At 36.3% G+C, this 23497-nt stretch overlaps 1 protein-coding gene across 1 annotated transcript in view; it reads left to right on the top strand.

Moving 5' to 3' along the window:
• Positions 1-23497, top strand: part of Ush2a (Usher syndrome 2A (autosomal recessive, mild)) — a 640567-nt gene that overhangs the window by 433794 nt on the left and 183276 nt on the right. Inside the window, exons 43-45 of the mRNA XM_013015154.1 lie at positions 7622-7785; positions 16854-17063; positions 18438-18640. Coding sequence (XP_012870608.1) covers positions 7622-7785; positions 16854-17063; positions 18438-18640 — 577 coding nt within the window. The remainder of the gene's footprint in view (positions 1-7621; positions 7786-16853; positions 17064-18437; positions 18641-23497) is intronic.

The raw sequence follows: 23497 nt of genomic DNA, 5'->3' as shown, positions 1-23497 counted from the left end.
CCTGTGGAAGTGGTCCCTTGGTACCTATGCAGAGATTGGGTCTAGGAACTCCTCATCCAGATTCCCAACTTTACAGATGTTCATTTCTTTCATTTGAAATTACATAGGATTTGCCTATTACCTACCAACAGCTCGATACATACTTTAAATCATTTCTATGATGACTTATAATACTTAAATGATGTAAATATTATGTAAATGTGTGTTATAATGCATTGTTTAGGAAGGAAGTCTGTATGTTCAATAACAGATGTACTTGTTTTCAAGTATGTTCCATTTATGGTTGAATCTGAGAATTTGGATCCCCAGGGTACAGAGGTCTGACTTTATTTCTTTCTGATTTATCCACTTGGCTATATATTTTAGAGGTTTTAATGGAATTCTTATGCTTTTGCAAAAAATATATGATTTCTCCTCCTCCCCAGATTCTACTGTTTCCTATTTACTTCCTAACTTTTATCTTTATCAATAAAGGGAACACTGAAGTGTTTCTTACAATCTCTGTTTTTATACCACTACCATTAGAGAGTCAGCTTGCAAATGGCTGTTACCTAGATATAATAGATAAAATTAACTTAAAATTCACAGGGTATCCTTTCATGAATACATTTGTGGAAATAAGTATAAGTTGAAGTCAATTTCCAGTTCAAGTGGAATATTTTGTTAGAAAAACACATCAATGTAATCAAAAGTATCACTTATATTCTGAAATTCATATCATTGTAGTAATGTGGGTAGTAATGTGGGTTTTTTTTCTTTACATCTGCTATACAAAGAAAAATAGTGAGCCAATGTTATCTTAGGTAAGGGGTATTTTTGGCTGAATTACACAGCTGGTTGCCCAGTTGTTGATATTTGCTCTCTCTGTGTAATGTGGACAGATTCAGTGTAACTACAGGTTTATACTATTTGTCAGTTTCTAAGTTTTCTTCCTAAATAATTCTGTGCAAAGTAACCAACTGATGGTTGTTGGGGGAACCATAACTTTGGGTTTTCTGATACTTTCATCACTTGGAAAATCTGGCGAAGGTGCCCTTGCTGTCTGCTGATACTGATGTGAGTCAGACAGGTGATCCCTCCTCACTTTAAGAGTCAGTCTATCCTTACAGTTTTCAGCATCTAGTAAGTGCACAGTTAGTCCTCAATGATTAGGTAAAGTTGCCATAAAATCACTATAGCCTCTTTCCTATTTTCTTCTAGATTTAAAGAAGTAAGTTTGAAGTAATATATATTCTATTTTATTATTTATTAATTATTAATTAATATTATTCTATATATTCTATTTTAAGGAAGACATTGACTTGTAGATTATCATGACTGGTTATCATTAAGTTTATTGGGGGGGGGAATATACCTTATTCTTTTCAATCATTTATAAATTCTTCAGAGTATTTCTTTTGCAACAACAATATGTGTAGAGCCCTCCATGAGATTCATCAAAGAATCTACTAGTTATATTATCTTTTTTTTTTTTTTTATTGTAAAGATACTATACAGAGGGTTACAGTTACATGAGTGAGGTAATGAGTACACTTCCTCTTGAACATTGTTAGCCCCTCCATTGTTTTCCCCCTACCTTCCCCTCCCTCCCTCCCTTCCCCGAAGTTCTTTTTTTTTTTTTTTTGATTGTGATTAAGTGATTACATAGTTATATTATCTTTAAATGAAAGAATTCAAAGTTAGACAATGATCATCATATTTGCAAAGAATAGCTTAATTTGTTTTTAAGGTTTAGGTCCTAAAGCAAAATAGATGATACACCTACACTGGAAAAAAAATCCCTTACTCACAGAAAAATATTTCAAATTCTAAAGGAAGATGTAGTTCTGAGGGAGAAACTACTTGAAATAATGTAGATTTCATTTTGCTTCTTTGAGAATAATATGCACGGATGACTTGTCTGCTTTGTTAATATAAAGTCATGAGATGACCCATCCATGACATGTTAGTACAGTACAGATGTATTCAAGTTGAAGCAATCAGATAAAGAAATTAAATTGGTACATAAAGAAGGTAAGTAGCAAGTCAGCCTTTCTCCCATGACCACCAAGAAATTGATCTTGTTTCTTCCTGAGTTGTGTCTAGGAATGCAGCCAACTTGTGTGGCCATTGGTGAGCCATACCATAACAATGCCCTTCTTTCTACATGAATGAATTTTGTTTTATTTGCTGTCTATTTCAAATCCAAATTAAATCGGTAGCATCTCAGTATGTTTTCTATTGGGATTTTTTTTTCAGTGCTTTAGATTCCTCCTGCTATTCTTCTCTGTGTGTCGTTCTTTTAAATGTTTCTTCATAAAAATGAGTTGCTAAATCTGAAAGGATGCATTTTGTTGATGAAGTTTTTTTCTCATTAAGAAAGTGTGTTTTGTATTTATTTCCTGTGTTGACAGGGTAGAACAAAGACCAACATTATATGAATATTACTCTAGGTGTGGTAGCCTGGTAGCATTGCTAGGTACAGGACCATAAAAGTATCAATTTTCCTTCACAATTAAAAAAATTAGATTATGAAACTTTCAAATGTCACCATCTTTACTCTTCAACTCCCAGAGCAAATGTCATCACCACCATTTTTAGAATCCATAGATAAATTGTTTAATGACCATGCACAACTTGCTCCCACAAAAGATGTGCAGGTGTAGGAAACACTTTGTGAGGTTTCTCAGATGCTTTCTTATGTGACACAGTGCTCAGACTTACTTCCTAGGAAGGAGAATTTCCAGAAGACACAGCCACATTGCCTGCATTTTCAGAAGCGTAATTTATATTGGTGACAACATTGACAAGTGAGTTCTGTTAGGACATCAATAAAGTTGACACATTTTTAATTCTGATGGAAATAACCTGAGGCACTTTGCAGCCTCAGTGATGAATTCTATTGGTTCCCCACACGTATCAGACCTTTCCACGATTCAAGCCTTCACACAGCTTTGCCCTGGAGTACTATCTTTCACCGGACAAATGTCTTCACTGGACTTAAATATCACTGTGACATCCAAACCTAGCCCAAATGTTTCCTCCTCTAAGAAGACTTCCCTGACTAGGTGAGGTTTGCGTCTAAAAGGAAGTAGGAGGAAAGAAATGAGCAATTAGATTCTCATTTTAAAACATTTCTGTAAAACTTTATAAGCAGTAGAGCTCAGGAGGATAGCTATCAAGTTCACTATCTGAACATCTGGTCTGTCATTAGTATGCAGCAAAAATTGATGAATGAATGTTGTTTGAATGAATGTGTGACTGAACGACATGGTGGAGTATCAAACGTCAAAGCACGAACATTGTCTTCGATAATGTTTTGTTTTTCAGAGAAGAGCTTTGCTAAGTGTTTTTAGGGATCATTTCTCTAATAAACATGAAAGATTTTATGTCACTGTACTACAAAATTATATATGACCTAAAAATTGTGAGATTGGCTGTATTCCTAACTTTGAAATATCTATTTATCCATTTATAATATTATCTATTCATCAATTAAATAAATATAAAAAATCACATCTCAACAAAATCTAGTTTCCTAACTCACCTGAGTTAAAACCACTGAATCTTGAAATTAACATTGCCTGATTTTAAAATAGGTATTTAACAAGAAACAAAATACATGATGTGTCTATAACTTGGGTGTAGGGAGAAAAAGGAAGATGGTCTCAATTATATTATTGCAATATTCCAAATTGGCCTTCTTCATACAATTGGCTTGACTTGCTACATTATAGACTCAACATAAATATTCAAGTACTTTGCACATTTCAAAAACATTTTCCTACAAGATTTGAAATGATATATTCTTCAGTGCATACCTAGACTGTAAATAATATTTAAAGAAGAAATTAATTCATATCTATGTGTACATATAGCTTGCCAAAATACCTAATGTCAATTAAACTAGCATTTTTCCTTCAAAATAATTATTTTAATATTGAATAAATGATGAAATATCTTATTGTATATCAATAAACAACATGTAAGTCCATTTAGAAACAATATATAAGCTGGGTACCAGTGGCTCACACCTGTAAGCCTAGCTAATCAGGAAGCTGAGATCTGAGGATCACAGTTCAAAGTTAGCCCAGGCAGGAAAGTCTGTGAGACTCTTATCTCCAATAAACCACCAGAAAACCGGAAGTAGTGCTGTGGCTCAAGTGGTAGAGCACTAGTCTTGAGTTGAAGAGTTCAGGGATAGCACCTAAGCCCAGAGTTCAAGCCCTACAACCTCCAAAAAAAAGCAATATATAGAGAGGGTGAATAAAAAAAAAGACATTCCAAGCCAGCTAAGATAGTCTTTTTTAAAAAATATAAGGTGGTAAAGTCTGAACCAAAACATACATGTAGAGAAGTGACAGGTATGTATAATTACCAAGATTAGGATTCAGATACAATTAAAAATTGTATGCTAATATTTTATTTAACAGATCTGATTTCCTTATAAGTTTAATTTAGCAATTGAAAGTTAAAGAAAATGCAAAGACTGATGTTTGGGATTAAGTGAAATGCCAGCTGCTTTCCCAGTTAACTAAGTAATGAATTATAGAAAGACTCTAACTATTGCAAGTAAGGAAACTAGAAGCCCATCACTCCCTGATATCTAGTTGTACAAAATTAGGCAAACCCACTTAATTTCTCTTAATCTCAGCATATTTGTGTGTGTGTGTCTGTGTGTGTGTATGCACGCACGTGCACATTGATCTTAAGTTTTAAACTCAGGGCCTGGGCTTTTTTCACTGAGCTTTTTTGCTCAAGGCTACTACTACTCTACTACGGAAACCACAACTCTTCTTCTGGTCTTTTGGTAGTTAATTGGAGATAACCCCTGTTTCCACTGTATTAGATGTTGGTATAATTTGGGGAGGGGAAGTGAAAAACAAATTGTTTAAATAGAGGTACAGGGGGACCCATTGTAACAATGAAATGTACAAGATGTTATATAGAAAAACAAACTTTACAACTTTGGCGAGGGAGCAGGGAGATGGGAAGGCAGGGTTGGTAAGGGGAAACAAAGGAGGAGGCAACAATGCTTGATAAGAAATGTACTCATTACCTTGTCCATGTAATTGTAAATCCTCTGTATGGTACTTTCACAATAAAAAAAACTTATTATTAAAAAAAAGAAGAAGCGTCTCATAGACTTTCGTGACTTAGCTGGCTTTGAAACCATGATCCTTAGATCTCAGCCTCCTGAGTTGCTAGGAGTATAGGTATGAGCTACAAACATCTCATCTAGTGTGTGTGTGTGTGTGTGTGTGTGTGTGTGTGTGTGTGCTTGTGTGTATTTGAAGCATCTAAAGCTATCCTTACTCTAAACTTTAATACCACCTTGAAATCAGCCAACCTAATTACATTCGTAGATATTATGTGACTTGTTTCTTGTACGTTTCTCCTATTGTATTTTTTAACCCAATTGTGATGCAATCCCTTCAAGTATCAGAGTAGCTAAGCTTTACAAAAAAATGATTAATTATATTAGTGTCACTTGATGTTGTTCATTCCACGTATAGAAAGGAAGCCATGGTATTGGTTTGAACCCATAATAATTATTAATTGTACAATAGCATAAACATCTGGAAGAAAAATCCAAATATTGTAGGAGAGGAAATGAAACATCCAGACTTTAGCTGGATTTCTTTTAAGCCATTCTATGAAGTGAAATACAATTATAAGTATTTTAGCTAGGGAGAGAGCTAATGAAGCCAAGGTCACTAGTTCAATTCCCATATGAGCCATTAGCTTCACTTCGTTCCATTGTCACAGACCTGCCACCCTCTTAACCCTGACTCACCATCCTTCACATTCATCCCAGTGGCTGTAAAGGAAACTTGGCCAGGCTGTTTGGATGCATAAGCAAAAAAAAAATCTATCCCCTCTGCTGGAAAGATAACTCAAAGGTCAGGGCCCCATGATGTGACATCATCTCAGTATGGACAGACGAGATTAGCACCATGATGGTTTTAGTTATTATCATCCTCAATGTCCTCTGAGTAAAGCATTGTGGTTACAAAAGCATGCTCTGAAATCAGATCCTGCTTATTTGTTCAATGACTTGGATATGTTACTTATATTTTCAATCCTTATTTTTCCTTAAAAAAATCTATGTAACAGGTTATAGGGATTTTGTGAGGAAGAAATGCATTAATTCATTAGACAATTTCTGACTCATGCAAAGTGACTGCGATAGTTTTCCTTGGCCACTGATCATGTGAACTACTTAATACCTTTGAATAAGCATTTACATTAGTTCCCTAGTGCTATGGGGTGGCTTAAAACAACAGACAGTTATCTTCTTAGAGTTAACAAGGTTTCCATGACAGAATGGGAGGAAACAAATATAAGTAAAGGAAGAAAGAGATAGAAGACCTAATGCTGGCACTCATTTAGGGGAAATCAGTAGGCATGCAATCTCAGTAAGCTACTAAATATTCATCTGTAGCTACATTAACAAAGCAACATCCTTAAATATGATTGAGGCAGAACCCTGAAAACATTATCTGTGGACCACAGCGGGAAAACTGGATGTGAGGCAAGCAGTCTTCTTTCCAGTAGTAGAGAAAAGCTCTGAGAATACTGTCCTGGTTTGGGTTCAAATTCTGTACCACAAGTCCTGAACATGGCAGCCGCTCTGTGTATCCTGGCTGGAAGAGGATGTGACTTACTGGGAAGGAGATTGTAGGGCTGGATTTAAAGGCACAGAAGCTTAACTGGATATCCTTGAACACCTAATGACCCCAAAATTAAGTGATGATGATATAAAGCCTGTGTGTCCTCAGGGTAATCATGCATTTCCCAGTGTGTTCAAACAAATGTCTCCATACAGGTCATTGTCCAGTCATAGCTTGATTTTGTTTATTAATAGAATTCTTCTACCTAGGCAATTTGAAACCAAGCCATCCTGATATGCTTCTGCCTAGAAGAGCTAACAGGGATATTTTACTCAATCATCATTTGCATATGTATCTTGGAAAATCCTCCTCATGTCTTATACACCACGAGGTTGTGTTTTTCTCCTCCTGCAATGTGATGATACTCAGTTTCCACTGTATTGATGCAAGTAACTATGCTTACACCTTGACCAAATACAGCTCACTGTAGCAAAATTCTCACCAGGAGGAAGTTGTACAACGTTGGTCACAGTTCCACTTTTATTTAAGAGTTTATCTGTCTGCCAGAGAGCTCATGGGAAAGAAACAGAGGGAAAGAAAGACTCTGATGAGGAATTCTGATTTTTGAAAATGAATGAGTCTTCCAAAGGAAGAGTGTAAAACTCCCTGGAGCTAATTCAGATAGAAAGCTGGTAGGTTGCCAGAGTGGTAATTACACCTTGAATTCAGTTGTAATCCTCATCACTTCTGAAACAATAAGACAGTGAAAATTATAGATATATTTGCTTAGCATTCCTCATGAAATATTTTCTGCCACTTTGATTCAGGCTGTAGAGTTTAAAATAATAATATGTCGTGTGTAAGGAAGAACTAGACAATAATGTATATCCAGGAAAAAAAAAAGCTACAGCATTTCATGGAAGGAAAAAAGAAATCCCTGGATTTTGTGAAGAAATGGCCTGCATTTAGTTTCCTATAAAATAAAAATGTATATGTCTTTTCTTTTTTTTTAACAAAACTACCTTTAGGTTTACAACCTATGAATATAAGCTGTTTGTCCACAACAGTGTGGGTTTTACGCCAAGTCCTGAAGCAACAGTGACAACATTAGCTGGCTTTCCAGAGAGAGGACCCAATCTCACAGCCAGTGTTCTCAACCATACAGCCATTGGTGTGAACTGGACCAAACCAAGTGAGTACACTGCTCATAACTAGTTCCTCTCCAGGGTCTAGGAGGCCAAGCCCAAGAAAATTCTGCACACTGGGGTAACGATCATTTTGTAAGTGATGTAAACTTGCTACTGGTTAAATAATACTAGCTGCATAAATTTGAGTCCTCCTTGAATGTTGGGAAAGCACAAGAGAAAGAATTTATTTAGAGTGCTTAAATACGTATGTTTCAGTGTTTAAAGTTTCAGCAAATTACAAGTGAAAGCCAGTATGTGGTATCACTCATTGTAAATTATGATCAGCACTTTTGTACTTAGTTTGCCTTCACTTGGAAAGAAAAATGACACTTGTGTACCTGGTTTCAGGGATAGTTGGCTTTGGTGTTTGGGGGCTTGCAGTGAGATAGTACACCATGGTAGGACTGAGTGGTAAAGGAAGATGTCAGCCAAAAACAAAGAGAGACAGGAAAGGGTCAGGGTCCAAGTATTCCCTTTAAGGATATGATCCCCCAATGACCTCTCTTCCTCTCACTAGGCCCCGCCTACTAATCATTCTCAAATAGCACCAGGGGTTGGGGATTGAGCTTTTAGCATAGGTTGGCTTCTGGATCTAAAGTATAGGAATACTAGTTATGTGGATCGATGTTGTCACCAAAAGAAAACTAAATTACACAGAAAGTAACTTTTTTACATAAAAAGTAGGGCTTTTGTATACATGTAGGTTTCTTGTCATCCATGATATTTGTACTTAGATAATACAGGGTATTTTGAGAAGTTAATTGATCTTATGGTTATCCTCTGACACACCACTGGGGAAATACAGTTTTTATTTGGAGGTGTATATTTATATGTAATAGATTTCCACTCATTTTCCTCTTCCTCTGTGCTCCACCTCATCAACTGATTCATTTTAAAAGCCTGCTCATAAAGGTAGGCTCACCTCCCAACCCCTCCTTGTGACATTTGAATACTTTAGTGTGGAAGATACGGCTGCTGAGTTTTCACCAATATCAAGCCCTTATGTTATAATTGCATGCCTGAAGTAAGCTTGCTTATAAAAACTGACAAACCTAATAGATCTGAAGCAGCTCGGTGAAGTTTCATTACCTTAGTAATCGGAACCTCTGACCTTCAGGATGTACGTAATGCAATCTGCTGTTATTTCTATTCATAACTTAGAAATTCTTCAGGTAACTATTTTTGAGCACAAAGGTTAACTCTCAGAAGCAGATAAGGTATGTGTCATGTGGTATCATTTTTTTTCTTTGTGTCACCTGCTATCTTAGGTAAACTAGTCACTCCTCAGAGACAGGGCCACCTAATTTTTGCATTTTTCATTTTACATCTTTTTTTTCCCTTTGATTGGTACAAAAGAACTGGCAGATAGTGTACTATGCTGAAGAGCACAAAACAATGGCTCTAACAAAACTATTCATTCAAAATCATAGGAATAAGTGTATACATATTTCCTGTGTAAAACTGGCCTTTCAAAAAAATCAGAAAAGGTATTTTAATAGTGTTTATTTATTTATATAGTTTACATAGTGATAAGAGATTTCAATTCTTCATGTCAATGCATGTATACAATGCATTTTGATCAGTGTCAACTCTTACCTATATCTTCACTATGTTCCTCTCTCCATGTACCTATAGTTTTGATAGAAAAAAAATGTGTTTGGTCAGACTTGGCCAATCACAGATTGACAAATATAAGTTACAGAAAATTTTAGAGGTGCCAATTACTAACATGAACCTGACATATTGAAATATGAAATAAATGCATCCTTCCATTTCCTCAGTTTGTTTTGCTTTGGGAAAAGCAAATACCATGAACTAGCAACACATACACCATTTTTCCTACTCTGTTCTTCATATTCATCTTACCTAGAACATTTGAAAAAAAGAGCATTTTGTCCCAACAATTTTACTTAAAAATGATTATTTCAAGATTTCCCCTTAAAAATAAAATAATTGGGTGAAACTCTTCTCCCAGTGCTGAAAGATAAATAGCAGCTAGTACTGCAGAATGGCTGTCTTTTAGACAGTCCGGTTATTTTCATCAAGCTTGACCCCATCTTCCTGGTTCCAGAAAAACATGAAGTCATTGTCTCTACTTCACAAGATACACACACACACACACACACACACACACACACACACACACAAATATACATACATACATATATGTCTAAATAAATAGGCTTACGATATATTGGTGGTTCATAATAATTACATTTATTAGGAGAGATAGAAAAATACCTTCACTTAAAGTGTTTATCTAATCCCTAGAAAACTCTACAGAGATAGAAGCTGGCACTTAACTGTTTACCAAAAGTTATATATAGCAACAGCAGTACCCAAATTCAGATTTAAAGCTTGAGCATCCAATCTGCTATTTCTCATGCACCTGGCCTTAATGGTTGTTTTGCTCCAAGGTGAGTTGGTCAGATCTTTCCCATTTTAACTGTTCATTGCAAAACTAAAAACAAATATGAAATAGTCCCAGGGGTTGGGAAGGTGGCTCAGTGGTAGAGCGCTTGCCTTACATACATGAGGCCCTGGGTTCAATTCCTCAGCACCACAGAAGCAGAAAAAGCCGCAAGTGTTGGCTCAAGTGGTAGAGTGCTAGCCTTGAGCTGAAGAGCTGAGGGACAGCACCCAGACCCAGAGTTCAGGCCCCATGACCAACCAAATATATACATAGAGAGAGAGAGAGAGCGGAAAAGGGAACGTGGTGAGGAGGTAGTGCCTCTAAGAGGCCAGCCTCCAGCTCACTAACAGGGTCACAGATGGCTAGGAAAGAGCAAAGAAACACTCTGCCCATAGTAAATGCTGAGAATGAGGAAGTGAAAAGTTACCTCAGTGTCGTCCACATTATAGTCTTCCAGTGGCTCATCCAGCCTTCAAATGCTCACACTTTGTTTTGCTCACTCTTTTTCTTCTTCTCTTCCATTTTCTCTCTTTTTCTTTTCTTCCAGTAGCCCTTTGCTTAAGATATTCCTGTTATATTTATTGTTGTTATTTGCAGGGCTGGATAGGTTGAACTCTGAACACTCCACCACTTGAGCCATAAGTCCATTTCTTCATCTACTGCTACCATCTCTCATTTTTGTGACTAGATTAAAATAATGACCCAAAGGCCAAATTAATAAGTGATTTTTAACCTTAGCTTTAGGACCATAGAGACTGAAATTTGAATCACAGATTTAGTGTTTTCTAGTATTATAACTAAAATATGTCACTTAAATTCACTAACTCAAAAAAATTCACTGTCTCAGTTTCTTATTTGAAACATAGAGGTAAAAACAAGTGCACTAAAATATTGTAATAAAAGGGAAATGACACTTGGTAAGTACTATGTATTCACTTCATATTATTATATTTCTAAAATGTACATGGTGCCTTCCACATCATTTTTCAAAATATCTAACAAATAGGGAAACCATATTTAATAAACCTTCTCTATTATTAACCCTGATCATAATTTTGCAAGACATTCAGATAAAAGATACATTTAGTTGAAATGATAATAATAAATAATGTAACAATCTGATAATAAAATAACAATTATAAATAATATTAATAATAAATCCCTGGAACTACTGACTTGTTCTCATATCCTTTTCCTACAGTATAGAAAGAGGAAAGTAGAACTCTAATTGGAGAATATCTATAGGGGAGATCAATACCTCTTTTCTATTTTAAAATAAATTTAATAATGATCTTCTGGGTTTTCATATTTGACAAAACAATCTCTTCATTATCTAGTTAGTGAGAGATAGGTAAGGAATTCAGTCCTAAGTAAATAAATTAGGAGATCCATTGAATGAATACAATTGATATAATTGATCCAGAAATTTTATAAAAGGCCAGATAGTTACTATTTGAAACTCCAGAAGCCATATATTATCTCTATGGAAATGACTTTGCCATGTGTAGCAACTGAACAACAGGTTACCATCAAATAGCCATTGCTGTGTTTCAATCACATTCTTATAGACACTTATGTATGCTCTTTTGGTATAATTTTACATGTCATAAAATACTGTCCTTTCATTTTTTTCCCACAACCATTTGAAAATATAGAAAAATACTCTTAGCTCACAGGCTGTGAATAAAGAGTTGATGAACCATATTTGTCCTACAGGCTAGGCTTGACCAATAGACCACAGTTTGCTGACCCCTGATCTAGATTCAAGAGATCTAGAGGACATAACTGACATTGAAAATAATCTCTAAAAATAATTCAAGAGCATGTAAGGAGCATATGCTAATTGCTATTCCAGGAAGACTTTAAGCTAACCCACATGTATTACAAGCATGTTTGTGTCCTCTACAATTTATACCTGGAATTCCTAACTCTGTGTGTAGCTGTATTAAGGAAATAAGGATAAATGAAGTCAAAGATGGGTTCTGATTTTATAGGACTGGTGTCTTATTAGAGAGCTTCACCCCTCTTTTTGTCTCTTGTCTCTCTGTCTCTTTCTCTGTCTCTATCTCTCTCTGTGTGTCTGTCTGTCTCCTCTTCCCATTTCTTCCATTCCTTTCCCCATTTCCTCTGTGTGCAAATAGAAGGGCATATAAAGTCTCAACAAGAAGGCAGTCATTTATATGCCAGAAAAAAAAACACTCACCAGAAACCAAGTCAGACAGCACCCCATCATGGATCTCTGGATTCCAGACTATATGAAATCATTTGGCTGATGTTCCAACAAGAACTCTCAATGCTTTCTTATTGCTTCAAATAAAAAATAGTAGTTATTCCTGACCTCCCAATCATATGCATTCACTCTAATTTTGTGATTACTTACTTGCCATAAAAAATACTTGGATTTCAATAGGGCAACAATGTCTCATACTTGTTATTCTAGCTGCTCTGGAGGCTGAGATCTGACAACCTCAGTTCAAAGCCAACCTGGGCAGAAAATTATGCATAAGATTCTTATCTCCAATTAACCATCAAAAAAAAAAAAGAAGAGCAAGTATTAGAGCCCAGACTCAAGTGAAAACATCAAGCAAAAGCTGAGGCCTGAGTTCAAGCCTTAAGTACTAACACACACACACACAAACCTAATCACTTCGAATTTAAATAGCCCTAAATGTAATAGCTTTGAAAGCCTCCATCCTGTAGCTCTCATGTTTTCTATAACATGTAATGGGATTCATCCAGAAATACAAACCAACAATTAAAAGACCTAGAACTCTTCTGTCCACATGTCTACCATCCCCTAGGGCTTTTGAGCCTCCTCCTAGATTGAAAAACTAGAAACATTAGAGACTGAACACTTCAGTCCAAACTATGGACCTCAACCAGATGCAAAAATGAGGTGGCTGAAAATGTAATCTAGATGTGATCTAGTGACTTGATAGGAAGACCATTGGTATTGGTCAGTTCTAGAAATCTTTGACATCATTCTTATCTTCTGTAGTGTATTTTAAATGTTATTAGTGATCAGTGAGGTTTTTCACTATTTCTCCATGTCTTTCTGTTTTATTAATGATAAACAATTTGAAGTAAATTTTATTGCTTTCCTCACTTTTCTCACTTGTGCTTTTCAAATTATTTGCTTTATAAACTATTATTACTATTGTTATATAGTAATTGGCCAAACTATTTATTCCAGGTGACTTAATACTTAGCATCAATTCTTAAGCTTCCCCAATATTGATTGTTGATTCTTTCTATCCTCTGCAGAACATTCTTCAATATTTCCATTCATGAAAGTTAGGAAAAATTAAATTAATTGAATTTCCCCTTAATTTTGCTCGTGTTTTACTCTGGAGTATAATGCCTAGATGAATGAAGGAAGAGAAGTATTGGGTTAGATTTGGCAAAACACAGGATTGGATAGAAATGGCATATGTTGGCCAAAGATGCTGACTGTTCCTGGTCACACAACCTTCTGTAACAGACAGTAAGACCTGAACAATGGATCACACCACAGGTTTCCTCTCACTCTCAGCACAATGGCTTCTGTTCTATTTCAAAAGATTGACACATGGTATCAGGTTGAGAATGGACATGTAGTGGGATTTCATCTAGACACTGACATATGATCTATGCTTATCTTAAGCTTGCCCTAATAAATTAAATACAGATATATAGGTATATTCATGGGGCTTAATAGAGATACAAGACCCAAATACTAACCCAAATAAAATCCGTTTACATTTGTAAGTAGAGTTTGGAAGCACTTCATGAATATCATAATGATTTGACCTTTTAATTGGTCTTCTTCCTTATATTATGTATAATTTACATGAACATGGACTTCAAATTTAAACCATGGCCCATTATACTGAAAGGTACATACCAGTGAGTAACGAGACTGTAAGCCATAAACAATATTCCTAATGAGAGAACAAAGTTTCACATTCACAACCCACATGACTTTCCTGTGACAGACATTATTGTTTAAAATATTAAAGGATACAAATAAGCATCCTTATGAATGATTAATATTGATATCATATTATGCATGTTTATAGTTCACACTGTAAGATCAGATAAGAAGCATATGAATCCCCAAATGAATCAATTCCTAATAATGTCCTCTTCATACAAACTCTCCCAAACATACTGTCACATCCTATCTTTTTTTATTTTTTATATGCCAGTCCTCAAAGCTAGTATTCTACCATTTAATCCACAGCTCCACTTCTACTTTTTGATGGTTAATTGGAGAGAAAAGTCTCATGTCCTTTTCTGCCTGGCAGGCTTCAAACCACAAACCTCAGGTTTCAGTTTCCTGAGTTAGAAGGATTATACTTGTGAGCCACTGGTGCCCGGCACATCCCACTTTTTAAGAAAAAAAATATTGCTATCGCTGAAGTAAAAGCAGTAGCAGGCTTAGGATAACTTAAAACAAAAAAAAAAAACCTAACATTCATTTTTTTATGTGAGACAAAGTTCTTAATGTAAAGATGTCCTTAAAAGATAATACCATAAGTTCCCAAGCTATTCTTTTTTTTTATTGTGAAAATACTGTACAGAGGGGTTACAATTACGTGGGCAAGATAATGAGTACATTTCTTATCAAGCATTGTAGCCTCCTCCTTTGTTTCCCCTTCCCATCCCTTCCTGTCCTCCCCCCATCCCTCCACCCAATCCTCCCCGCCCCCCCCACCAAAGTTGTAAAGTTCGTTTTCGACATAACGACTTGTACATCTCATTGTTGCAACTGGTCCACCTGTTTCCTTATTTAAATGGCTTGTTTTTCCCCTTCCCCTCCACAAATTATACCAACATCAAATACAGAGAAAGCAGGGGTTATACTGTGGGGGAGGGACATACAAAGAAATAATCTTATAATTGCGTTAGAAACAAATGCATGAAAGGAAAAAAAACATTTAAAATACATATCTTAGGGTTCATTTTCCTCATAATTGAATCTCACATATTAGAGAAATCACATTTCAATAAGGACAAAGATAAATGCCACCTTTTCTTCCTAATGCTTGGACTAGCGCTACTGAAGTTGCTTTAATGTATAATGTGATTTCAAGAGGTTTGTAAAACAAAATTTCAACCTCCCCTAGCCCCACCGACTGTTCTAAAATAAGCCAAGGTGATGATCTCTGCTTCAGTCTTTAAAAATAATTCTGGTGCTGGTAGAGCAATATACTCCCTCCTCCCCAAGACCATATTTGAAGTGCTTGTCTGTAGCATAGAAACACTTTGAATCAGCCAGTTATGGTGTTACAGTTGGTAATCCCAGTATTCAGAAAGTGAAGGCAGGACAGTCATGAGTTTGGGGTCAGTATAGGCTAGAGAAAGAGGGAAAGGGACTGTCTCAAAACAAAGGAGAACAAAATGAAACAGAATACAATGAACTATACAGGATGAGAGCCCTAAATTTAAATAACATTCTAGGCTCCTTTGGCATCAGTCCCTAAGGAGACATGCTTGTAGCCCTGCTGTATCAACCATTTACATAAAAGGAAGTCTAAGTGAGCATCATGCCAAGTACCACATAGTGGATTAAAAATGTCTTTAGAATCTGTGTCAGGAAATGCCTCCATTTATATTAACATTGACTTCTTCATGGGATTCTGTTACTTACGCAAGGAAGTTTTCCATGTGTTAGATACTTTTCTTTTACTCAGTTTCTTTTCATAATTGTTCTAACAAATTGGTGTAATCAAAAATTCCATGAGGGGCTGGGAAGGTGGCTCAGTGGTAGAGCGCTTGCCTTACATGCATGAGGCCCTGGGTTCCATTCCTCAGCACCACATAAGCAGGAAAAGCCAGAAGTGGGGCTGTGGCTCAAGTGGTAGAGCGCTAGCCTTGAGCTGAAGAGCTGAGGGACAGCGCCCAGGCCCAGAGTTCAGGCCCCACAACCAACAACAACAAGAAAAAAGATTAAAACTTAAAGAAATTTGGATTTGTGGTCCTAAATATGACTGTGCAATTAGATGTGGAATAAAGAGAATATAAAAATTGTTCAATAAAGGTTTTCTATCAACTAGCATTTTTCTCTCTCTCCCTCCCTCCCTCTCTCCCTCTCTCTCCCTCTCTCCTTCTTTTGCTTTCTCTCTCTCTTCTGCGCTCTCTCTCTCTCTCTTTCGCGCGTGCTCTCTCTCTCTCCCTCTCCCCCCCTCTCCTTTCTTTCTCTCCTCTCTCCCCCTTCCCCTCTCCCCAGTCAGTACTGGGGCTTTAACTCAGGGCTTAATCACTGTCCCTTAGCTTTCTTGCTCAGGCCTGCTGTTCTACCACTTGAGCCACGTCTCCATTTCTGGCATTTTGGTGGTTAATTGTAGGTAAGAGTCTCAAGGACTGGCTTCAAACTATAGTCCTCAGATCTCAGCTTCCTAAGTAGCTAGGATTATAGGCATAAGCCATGTGTACCTGGCTTTCTTTCTAATACAAAACTGTTCAGTTAGTTATGGAATATGAAGAATATAAATTAAAAAATAAACTAACAGCACCAGTACAAAGAAATTTCCAGAGCATTTTATAGATTATCAGATTTTTTCCATCAACTTTCTTTTCTCTCATTCTAGAAATAGCTAACAGTAAAGTATTTTTTTTCCTCTTTCAAACCCTTTTAAGTCAATCACATTGATAACATTCTTCATTTACAATTAACAGGTTTCCAAGACCTACAGGGGGATGTTGAATATTACACACTGTTTTGGAGTTCTGCTTCCTCGAATGAATCTCTGAAAATGCCCCCAGACCTCAACGCTTATATCATTGGCCACTTAAATCCAAACACAGAGTATGAGATTTTTATCTCCCTCTTCAATGGAATGTACAGCATCAACAGTACAGTACTGCATGCAACCACCGGCCAAGGGGGTGAGTCCAGACCCAAAGAGGTGCTCCACTTGAGACAAGCCAGTGAAACCGATTGATTCTTCCTAGAGTTGAGATCAATCATGCCTCCATTATAAAATTTCCGGTGTGGGAAGGAAGGGGGAGGTCGGGGCTAAAATGCTGAAGTGACTGCTGTTGTCAGGTGGCTGATCAATACGCGGTCCCATTGAAAGAGACGCACAGGAGCTAATAATGGGATATTAGCCCAGTTTGCTCCTGTACTATTCAGTGCCTGCTTACTTTCGAGCTCAGTTCGCATCGATACGTGGTGACATTTAGAAACCTTTCCTCCTGCAAGATTCTTCTTTCAGAAACAGTATGCTTTGCTAAATAACAGCCATGAACAATAAGGGTCCTCCCTGACCCACCAGAAGTGGTAGGTGGAATAAAGTTCAGCAACAGGGGGGGGAAAAATGCCTGTGATTCATTTCTAAGCCGGTTAGTCAGGCGCAGGAAGCAAGGGAAGCAACTTGTGAATCTGAAATGTATTCAGAATGGTCTTTCTAATCCTTTTGGCTTTATAAAATCTCATTATAAACATTATAATATCATTACTTCCCAAGCAAGGGTTCCAGGTCATTAGCAGAGCTCTTTAAGTGGGGAACCATCTCCCATTGTAGTGCCAAAGGTCAACACCTTTTGTTTAGAAAATAGGATGAATCACAAGGACAATTTTTCAACTAGTTAAGATGGTTCTCCTGATAAAAATAGGTCTTTGCATAGTTATCTCTGACATACTTGAATAATTGTGTAATTTAACGCTAAGCAAGATTTTTTTCCTAATGTTAGATTTCATCATTACCTACGATAATCAACACTCAAAATCATTTACATAATGACAATATTGCATTATTGCTTCGTATTGCTTGAGTTACAAGCTAGTAACATCAAATGATTTTTCACATTCCACCAGCCTCAGTGTAACTGAGGGATTTTTTTTTTCCTTAAGGAGCAAATTTCCTTTTCTTCCCTCTCCATCTCTACCCCCTCTCTTGGAAGTATGGAATGAAGGGATGAGAACAACAAAAACAAAAACACAAAGACCGATGATACTAGATGTGTGTTAGAGGTGCAGGAAGAAGGAATAATTTATCATCATATCCCACTGGCCACATAGTATTGAATATTAGCACTTACGCTGGTGGTATGAAGCATTTTGCCACCAATTCTTCTGGTTCCTCACTGAGAGTATAATAAGCCAATTTACAGAGGACTTCAGACTGTGATAAGTTCATCAGAGGAAAGCAGATAAGCAAGGAACCCTTTGCTCAACCTAAATATTCATCTGCATTGAGTTTAACAAGTGCTTTTTCCCAGACAGCTGGAGTTGATTCCGTTTTCTTCCTTTAATTCCAGAGCCTCAGGGCATGTCTCCTCCAGAGGCTGTCATCATCAACAGTACAGCTGTACGTGTCATCTGGACATCTCCTTCAAACCCAAATGGTGTTGTCACGGAGTATTCTGTCTATGTAAATAATAAGCTGTACAGGACAGGGATGGATGTGCCTGGATCATTTATTCTGAGAGGATTGTCTCCCTTCACTGTCTATGACATTCAGGTTAGGGCATTGTTTTGTTGTTTTGTTTTGTTTTTTGATGGCTAAACATATGGATATGTTAAATAAAACATGTTGAGCTATGCCTCTAAGTGAATATTCTCAGTCCTGGGTTATAGATGTGTTTATTTGGTGGGAAAAGGGAGTGATAGAAAAGGGAAATTGATCAGAATTAAATCTGTTGGCTGTTGGGCAAGTGTGCGAGTCTCTGGAGAGATGGACAAAGGTGGTGATGAGGATGGTGATCCAAAACTCACTGGCAAAAAGGAACTGTCCTCATAATTGAAATAAATCTTACCACTTGACCTTTTTCTTCAATCTTGTACTGATATTGAAATCAGAGTCAGCCTATGAATGTGAAGATTTTCTTTTTAGTCAGATTTCGGGGGGGGGATGTTTTGTTTTGTTTTTTGTTTTATTTTGTTTTGTTTTTACTAATCTAAGCATCTCTGGTGAGGTGGCATAACTTACTTGGTGTCAATTTCTCCTTTGTAAGGGTAGTTGAGTTAAAATATTCAATCCACTTCTAGCATTCTGACTTCTGAATATAACAGGAAAACACAAGAGTCAGAAGCAGAAAATTTCAAATATTTCATCTGAGTTTGGAATAAATATATCCATTCATCATTCACCACATTCAATGGCCCCACATAGGTGAAGAAGTAGTAGTTAAATGCTTGGCCCTTAGAATTTATTGAGAATCTCATGAAGCCAGTATACCCTAGAAAATATACCCTATACCAGTATACCCTAGAAAAGCCAGTATGCCCTAGAAAAATATATATACATTTATGTGACAAACCCTTAAGCTACAAAAATGTGGCTACCTCAAGTCCAGTTCATTGACCATTTCAGGGTCTACTGATTTTAAACACAGAGTTTATATATTTTAGTAAATAGATAAAAGATGAAACTGAACCTCAGGAATGAAAAATCTTATGAGAATGTCAAGATATAAGAAACATCAAGGCCAAATATGCAAATGCATGAAGGAAAGAGCAAATTACAGAGACATTATCTCTTTTTTGTCCCTAACACTTGAGGGTAAAACTCAAATAACTATCTGTCTACAACCAATAATTCAGCCTCCCTCCATTATGATTCACTAACTTGGCTTGCTAAGAAACCACATCAAAAGATACTTGGTAAAATGAGAATATGTCACCATTTTTTCATTACAATCTGAGATTTCCAGTAATCTACCTGAGGTAGCATGAGGCATGGAGTCTGCTATTCATGGATTTTAGAGTGAGTTCATATATATCTCAACCAGGTAGGGATCCAATTATAAAATAGAAGTCAAAATTATTAGAAATAGATTTACAAATAAGGTTCACACAGGCAGATAATGGAGGATTTGCTCTATTATCCTCCTTGTAGACCAAACAGGTCTATAATCTGGAGGTAGAGGTAGAGGACCACATGGGTACACATGTGTAGTTCAATTTTGCAACTGTAGAGAGTTGATATATCAGTATCTAAGTACTTTCATAGTTCAAAAGCTTGCTTGAGCCAGGCATTGGTGGCTCATGCCTGTGATCCTAGCTACTCAGGAGGCTGAAATCTGAGGATTGCAGTTCAAAGCCAGCCCAGGCAGGAAAGTCCGTGAAACTCTTATCTCCCCAAAAAACACCAGAAAACTGGAAGTGGTGCTGTGCCTCAAGTGGTAGAGCACTAGCCTTGAAAGCTGAATTGCTCAGGGACAGTGTCCAGGCCCAGAGTTCAAGCCCCATGACCAAAAAAATAAAAAAAAAGCTTTCTCAAAAAGAGAATATTTGGATCACATTTAGGTGATGGAAAAAGACATAGACATAGTTTTGTTTTTAGTGCCTCTTCTGCCTGATAAATTTAATTTTTTGGAATACTTGTACAGTCCAGAAATTCTGTAATTCTGAAAGTTTTGGGGTTAAATTTCCAGTGTTTTTTATGATAATGGCAAATTGGCATCACTTGAAATCACTGTATAATTGTTATGACTTACAAATTAAACATCTATTACTCATCTTCTGTAAAAAACAAAAAGCAATTGGTTTTTAAAGCAGATTATGTGCTTGAGTATTCCTTGAATACATTCTTTTAGATATCCCTTTTAAAATAAATATTTTTATTTTTATTCAATTCTATCGCTTTTTAAAATACACAAGATAAACCCTTATATTTTTGTTTCATTCATATGCTAAGCAATTTATACATAACATCAGAATATATCCCATGATAAAGTCTGGCAGAATTACTAACAATGATTGTATAATGTCATATTCCTCTAACATCAAAAGGAAACCTTTATGGAAAATTGTATCAATAGACCCAAATCATTTAGAATTTAAAGCTATGTTCAATATTTAGTTGAGAACGCAGTAAGATATAATAAAGTGCAAAACAGATAATCACATTTTTTACCACTTTAATCCCATTTTCTGATTTCTCTGCCTCTCAGTTTAGAGTCTTGTTAATGTAGGTGTGAGGATCTGATCTTATATGGGAACTAGAGGCAGCTGATCCCAATGTAAAATAGTTGTTAATAGAGGTTGAGAATGATAGACAGTTGATGGATTAGAGATACATTGTATAGGATGTACCAAAACACCGTTAGATGCAAAGAATAAGTCCTGTGTTCCACAGCAGGGCAGCGTGATAATAATAATTCACAATAGCCCTGTGATATGTTTTATGAATAACTAGAAGAGAATTATTCAAAGTCTTCAAACATAAAGGAATGAGGAAATGGAAATGCTTATTATCCTGATTTGATCAGTACATATAGTAGAATGGCACACGGAACCCCATAAATATGTACTATCATTTCATGCTAATCAAAAATGTAGAAAGTATTTAAGTGCCATAATAGTACTTGGCACATATTAAATATATAACAAATTTAGTTACATTGATTTTGATTCATTTCTTTATGCATCATAGAACCGAACATTTCCTTTTACATGTACAGTTTGTAGCACTAATCTTATTACAGAATTATATTTTTAAGATAATCTACCTTACAGTTATTTCTGATTTAATTGTTTTTTCAAATGGGACAATTTTTTACTTAATTAAATAATCAAAGCGAATTATGAAGTTTTCTGCTCTGCAATATGCAAATTAAAAGGCATTTAACTAAGTCAACATGGGAACGCTGAAATAGTAAGTTGTTGAATTGAAACAAAAATACTGCAATTATTTTTTTCTTAACATGTTACTTTTTCTTTTAGTGCCAGTAGAATTCAGGGCCTTGGCACTATCCTTTAGCTATTTTGTTCAGGGTTGATACTCTGCCACTGGAGCTACAACTCCACTTCCAGCTTTTTGGTGGTTAATTGGAAGGAAGACTTTTGTATGTTCTTGACCAGTCTGGCTTCGAATTGTGATCATCAGGTGTCAGCCTCCTGATTACAAATATGAGCCATTAGTGCTCAGCAAATAGTCTATTCTTTTACAATGGAAATAACTCTATGCCTATGAAGACAATTACATTTTATTCTATGATAAATTAATCTAATACCAATTGAGACAAAATCTCACATAACTCTGTTTTTGATTTAATTGTACTTGACAATGGTGTGGTACTCCTTGACAGTGCTTACATATACTAACCATTACTTTAAAAGTCTATATTGTATCAATAAATAATTCAAAATTACAGTATTATCAAGATATTCTTCAACTCCACTTTAAAAATAAACTGGCCTAGGACTAAAATGACTATCTACTGAATACAATGCAGATAACACCTGTCTTTCTCCTGATGCCAATGGAAAAATCAGAGAACTGCTTCACTGGAAAGCACTGAATTGATAGTTAAGAATCATCAGTAACTACTAGCTTACTCCTCTTTTTGTGTATTAGAAAACAAAAGTAAATTAGCACTGGAAAGTGATGTGTCTCTTTGGTTCATCCCTTGAGAACAAAACCCTGTAGATGTTCCACTGGAAGCCTTTTGTAAATTCATTTGTCTTTCCTGCCTCTACTTGCATGTATTCTTTTTGTATTATTAATGCCGATCCCCTCCACAATTCTTAATCAGTTAATCAGTTTAAAGGGAGGGGAGGTGACTAGGTCTGGGAAAGTGCTTTAGTGGTAGAGTGCTTGCCTAGCATGCATGAAGCCCTGGGTTCGATTCCTCAGTACCACATAAACAGAAAAAGCCAGAAGTGGTGCTGAGGCTCAAGTGGTAGGGCACTAGCCTTAAGCAAAAGAAGCTCAGGGACAGCACCCAGATCCTGAGTTCAAGCCCCAGGACCAGCAAAAAAAAAGGAGGGGGGTTGATTAAAGGCAGGATTAAAGGGGGCAGAGGAAATGATGTGTTTCTCTGTGATTAAAGTAAAAACTTTAACTGCAATTGGAATAGATATAAAATAGTTCAGCCATATTGAAAGGCTTCTCCAGGCTTCATTTTTCTTCTATTAGGCATTAGCCTTTAGGCAGTTTTCTATAAAGTATCAAGACTTCCTGATATATCATCATTGCACTACTTGGTTATAGATCTAGAGCTCAGCATACAGTGATAAGCTATTATGCTTACCAACTGTCACCTGGGCATCTTCCATTCCTTGACTGTGCTCTGAGTCCATTAATGCCTTTCTCTTTCTGGATGTTTGGAACCAGAGTCTAAACATCACCATTCTGATGACTACATCAATTGTCCTGAGCCTACTTCTGTTGTATGCTCTGAACGCCCCACTGGAGCTTAATCACATCAAAAATGAATATTTTCTAACCAAGAGGCACTGGTAGAGGATAGGAGAGATTCACATGAAGTGAAAGCAGATGGATGGAGTCCATTGTTAGTCTTTGTGTTGAAGAACCTTGGATAGTTTTCCTTTCTTTTTTATATTGTTTTCTTTTTTTATGTTATTGTCAAGG

Source organism: Dipodomys ordii, unplaced genomic scaffold (assembly GCF_000151885.1).
Source record: "Dipodomys ordii isolate 6190 unplaced genomic scaffold, Dord_2.0 Scaffold26, whole genome shotgun sequence".
Taxonomy (NCBI): Eukaryota; Metazoa; Chordata; class Mammalia; order Rodentia; family Heteromyidae; genus Dipodomys; species Dipodomys ordii.
Note: the sequence above shows the minus strand (reverse complement) of the source record. Positions and strands in the feature narration are given on the sequence as shown.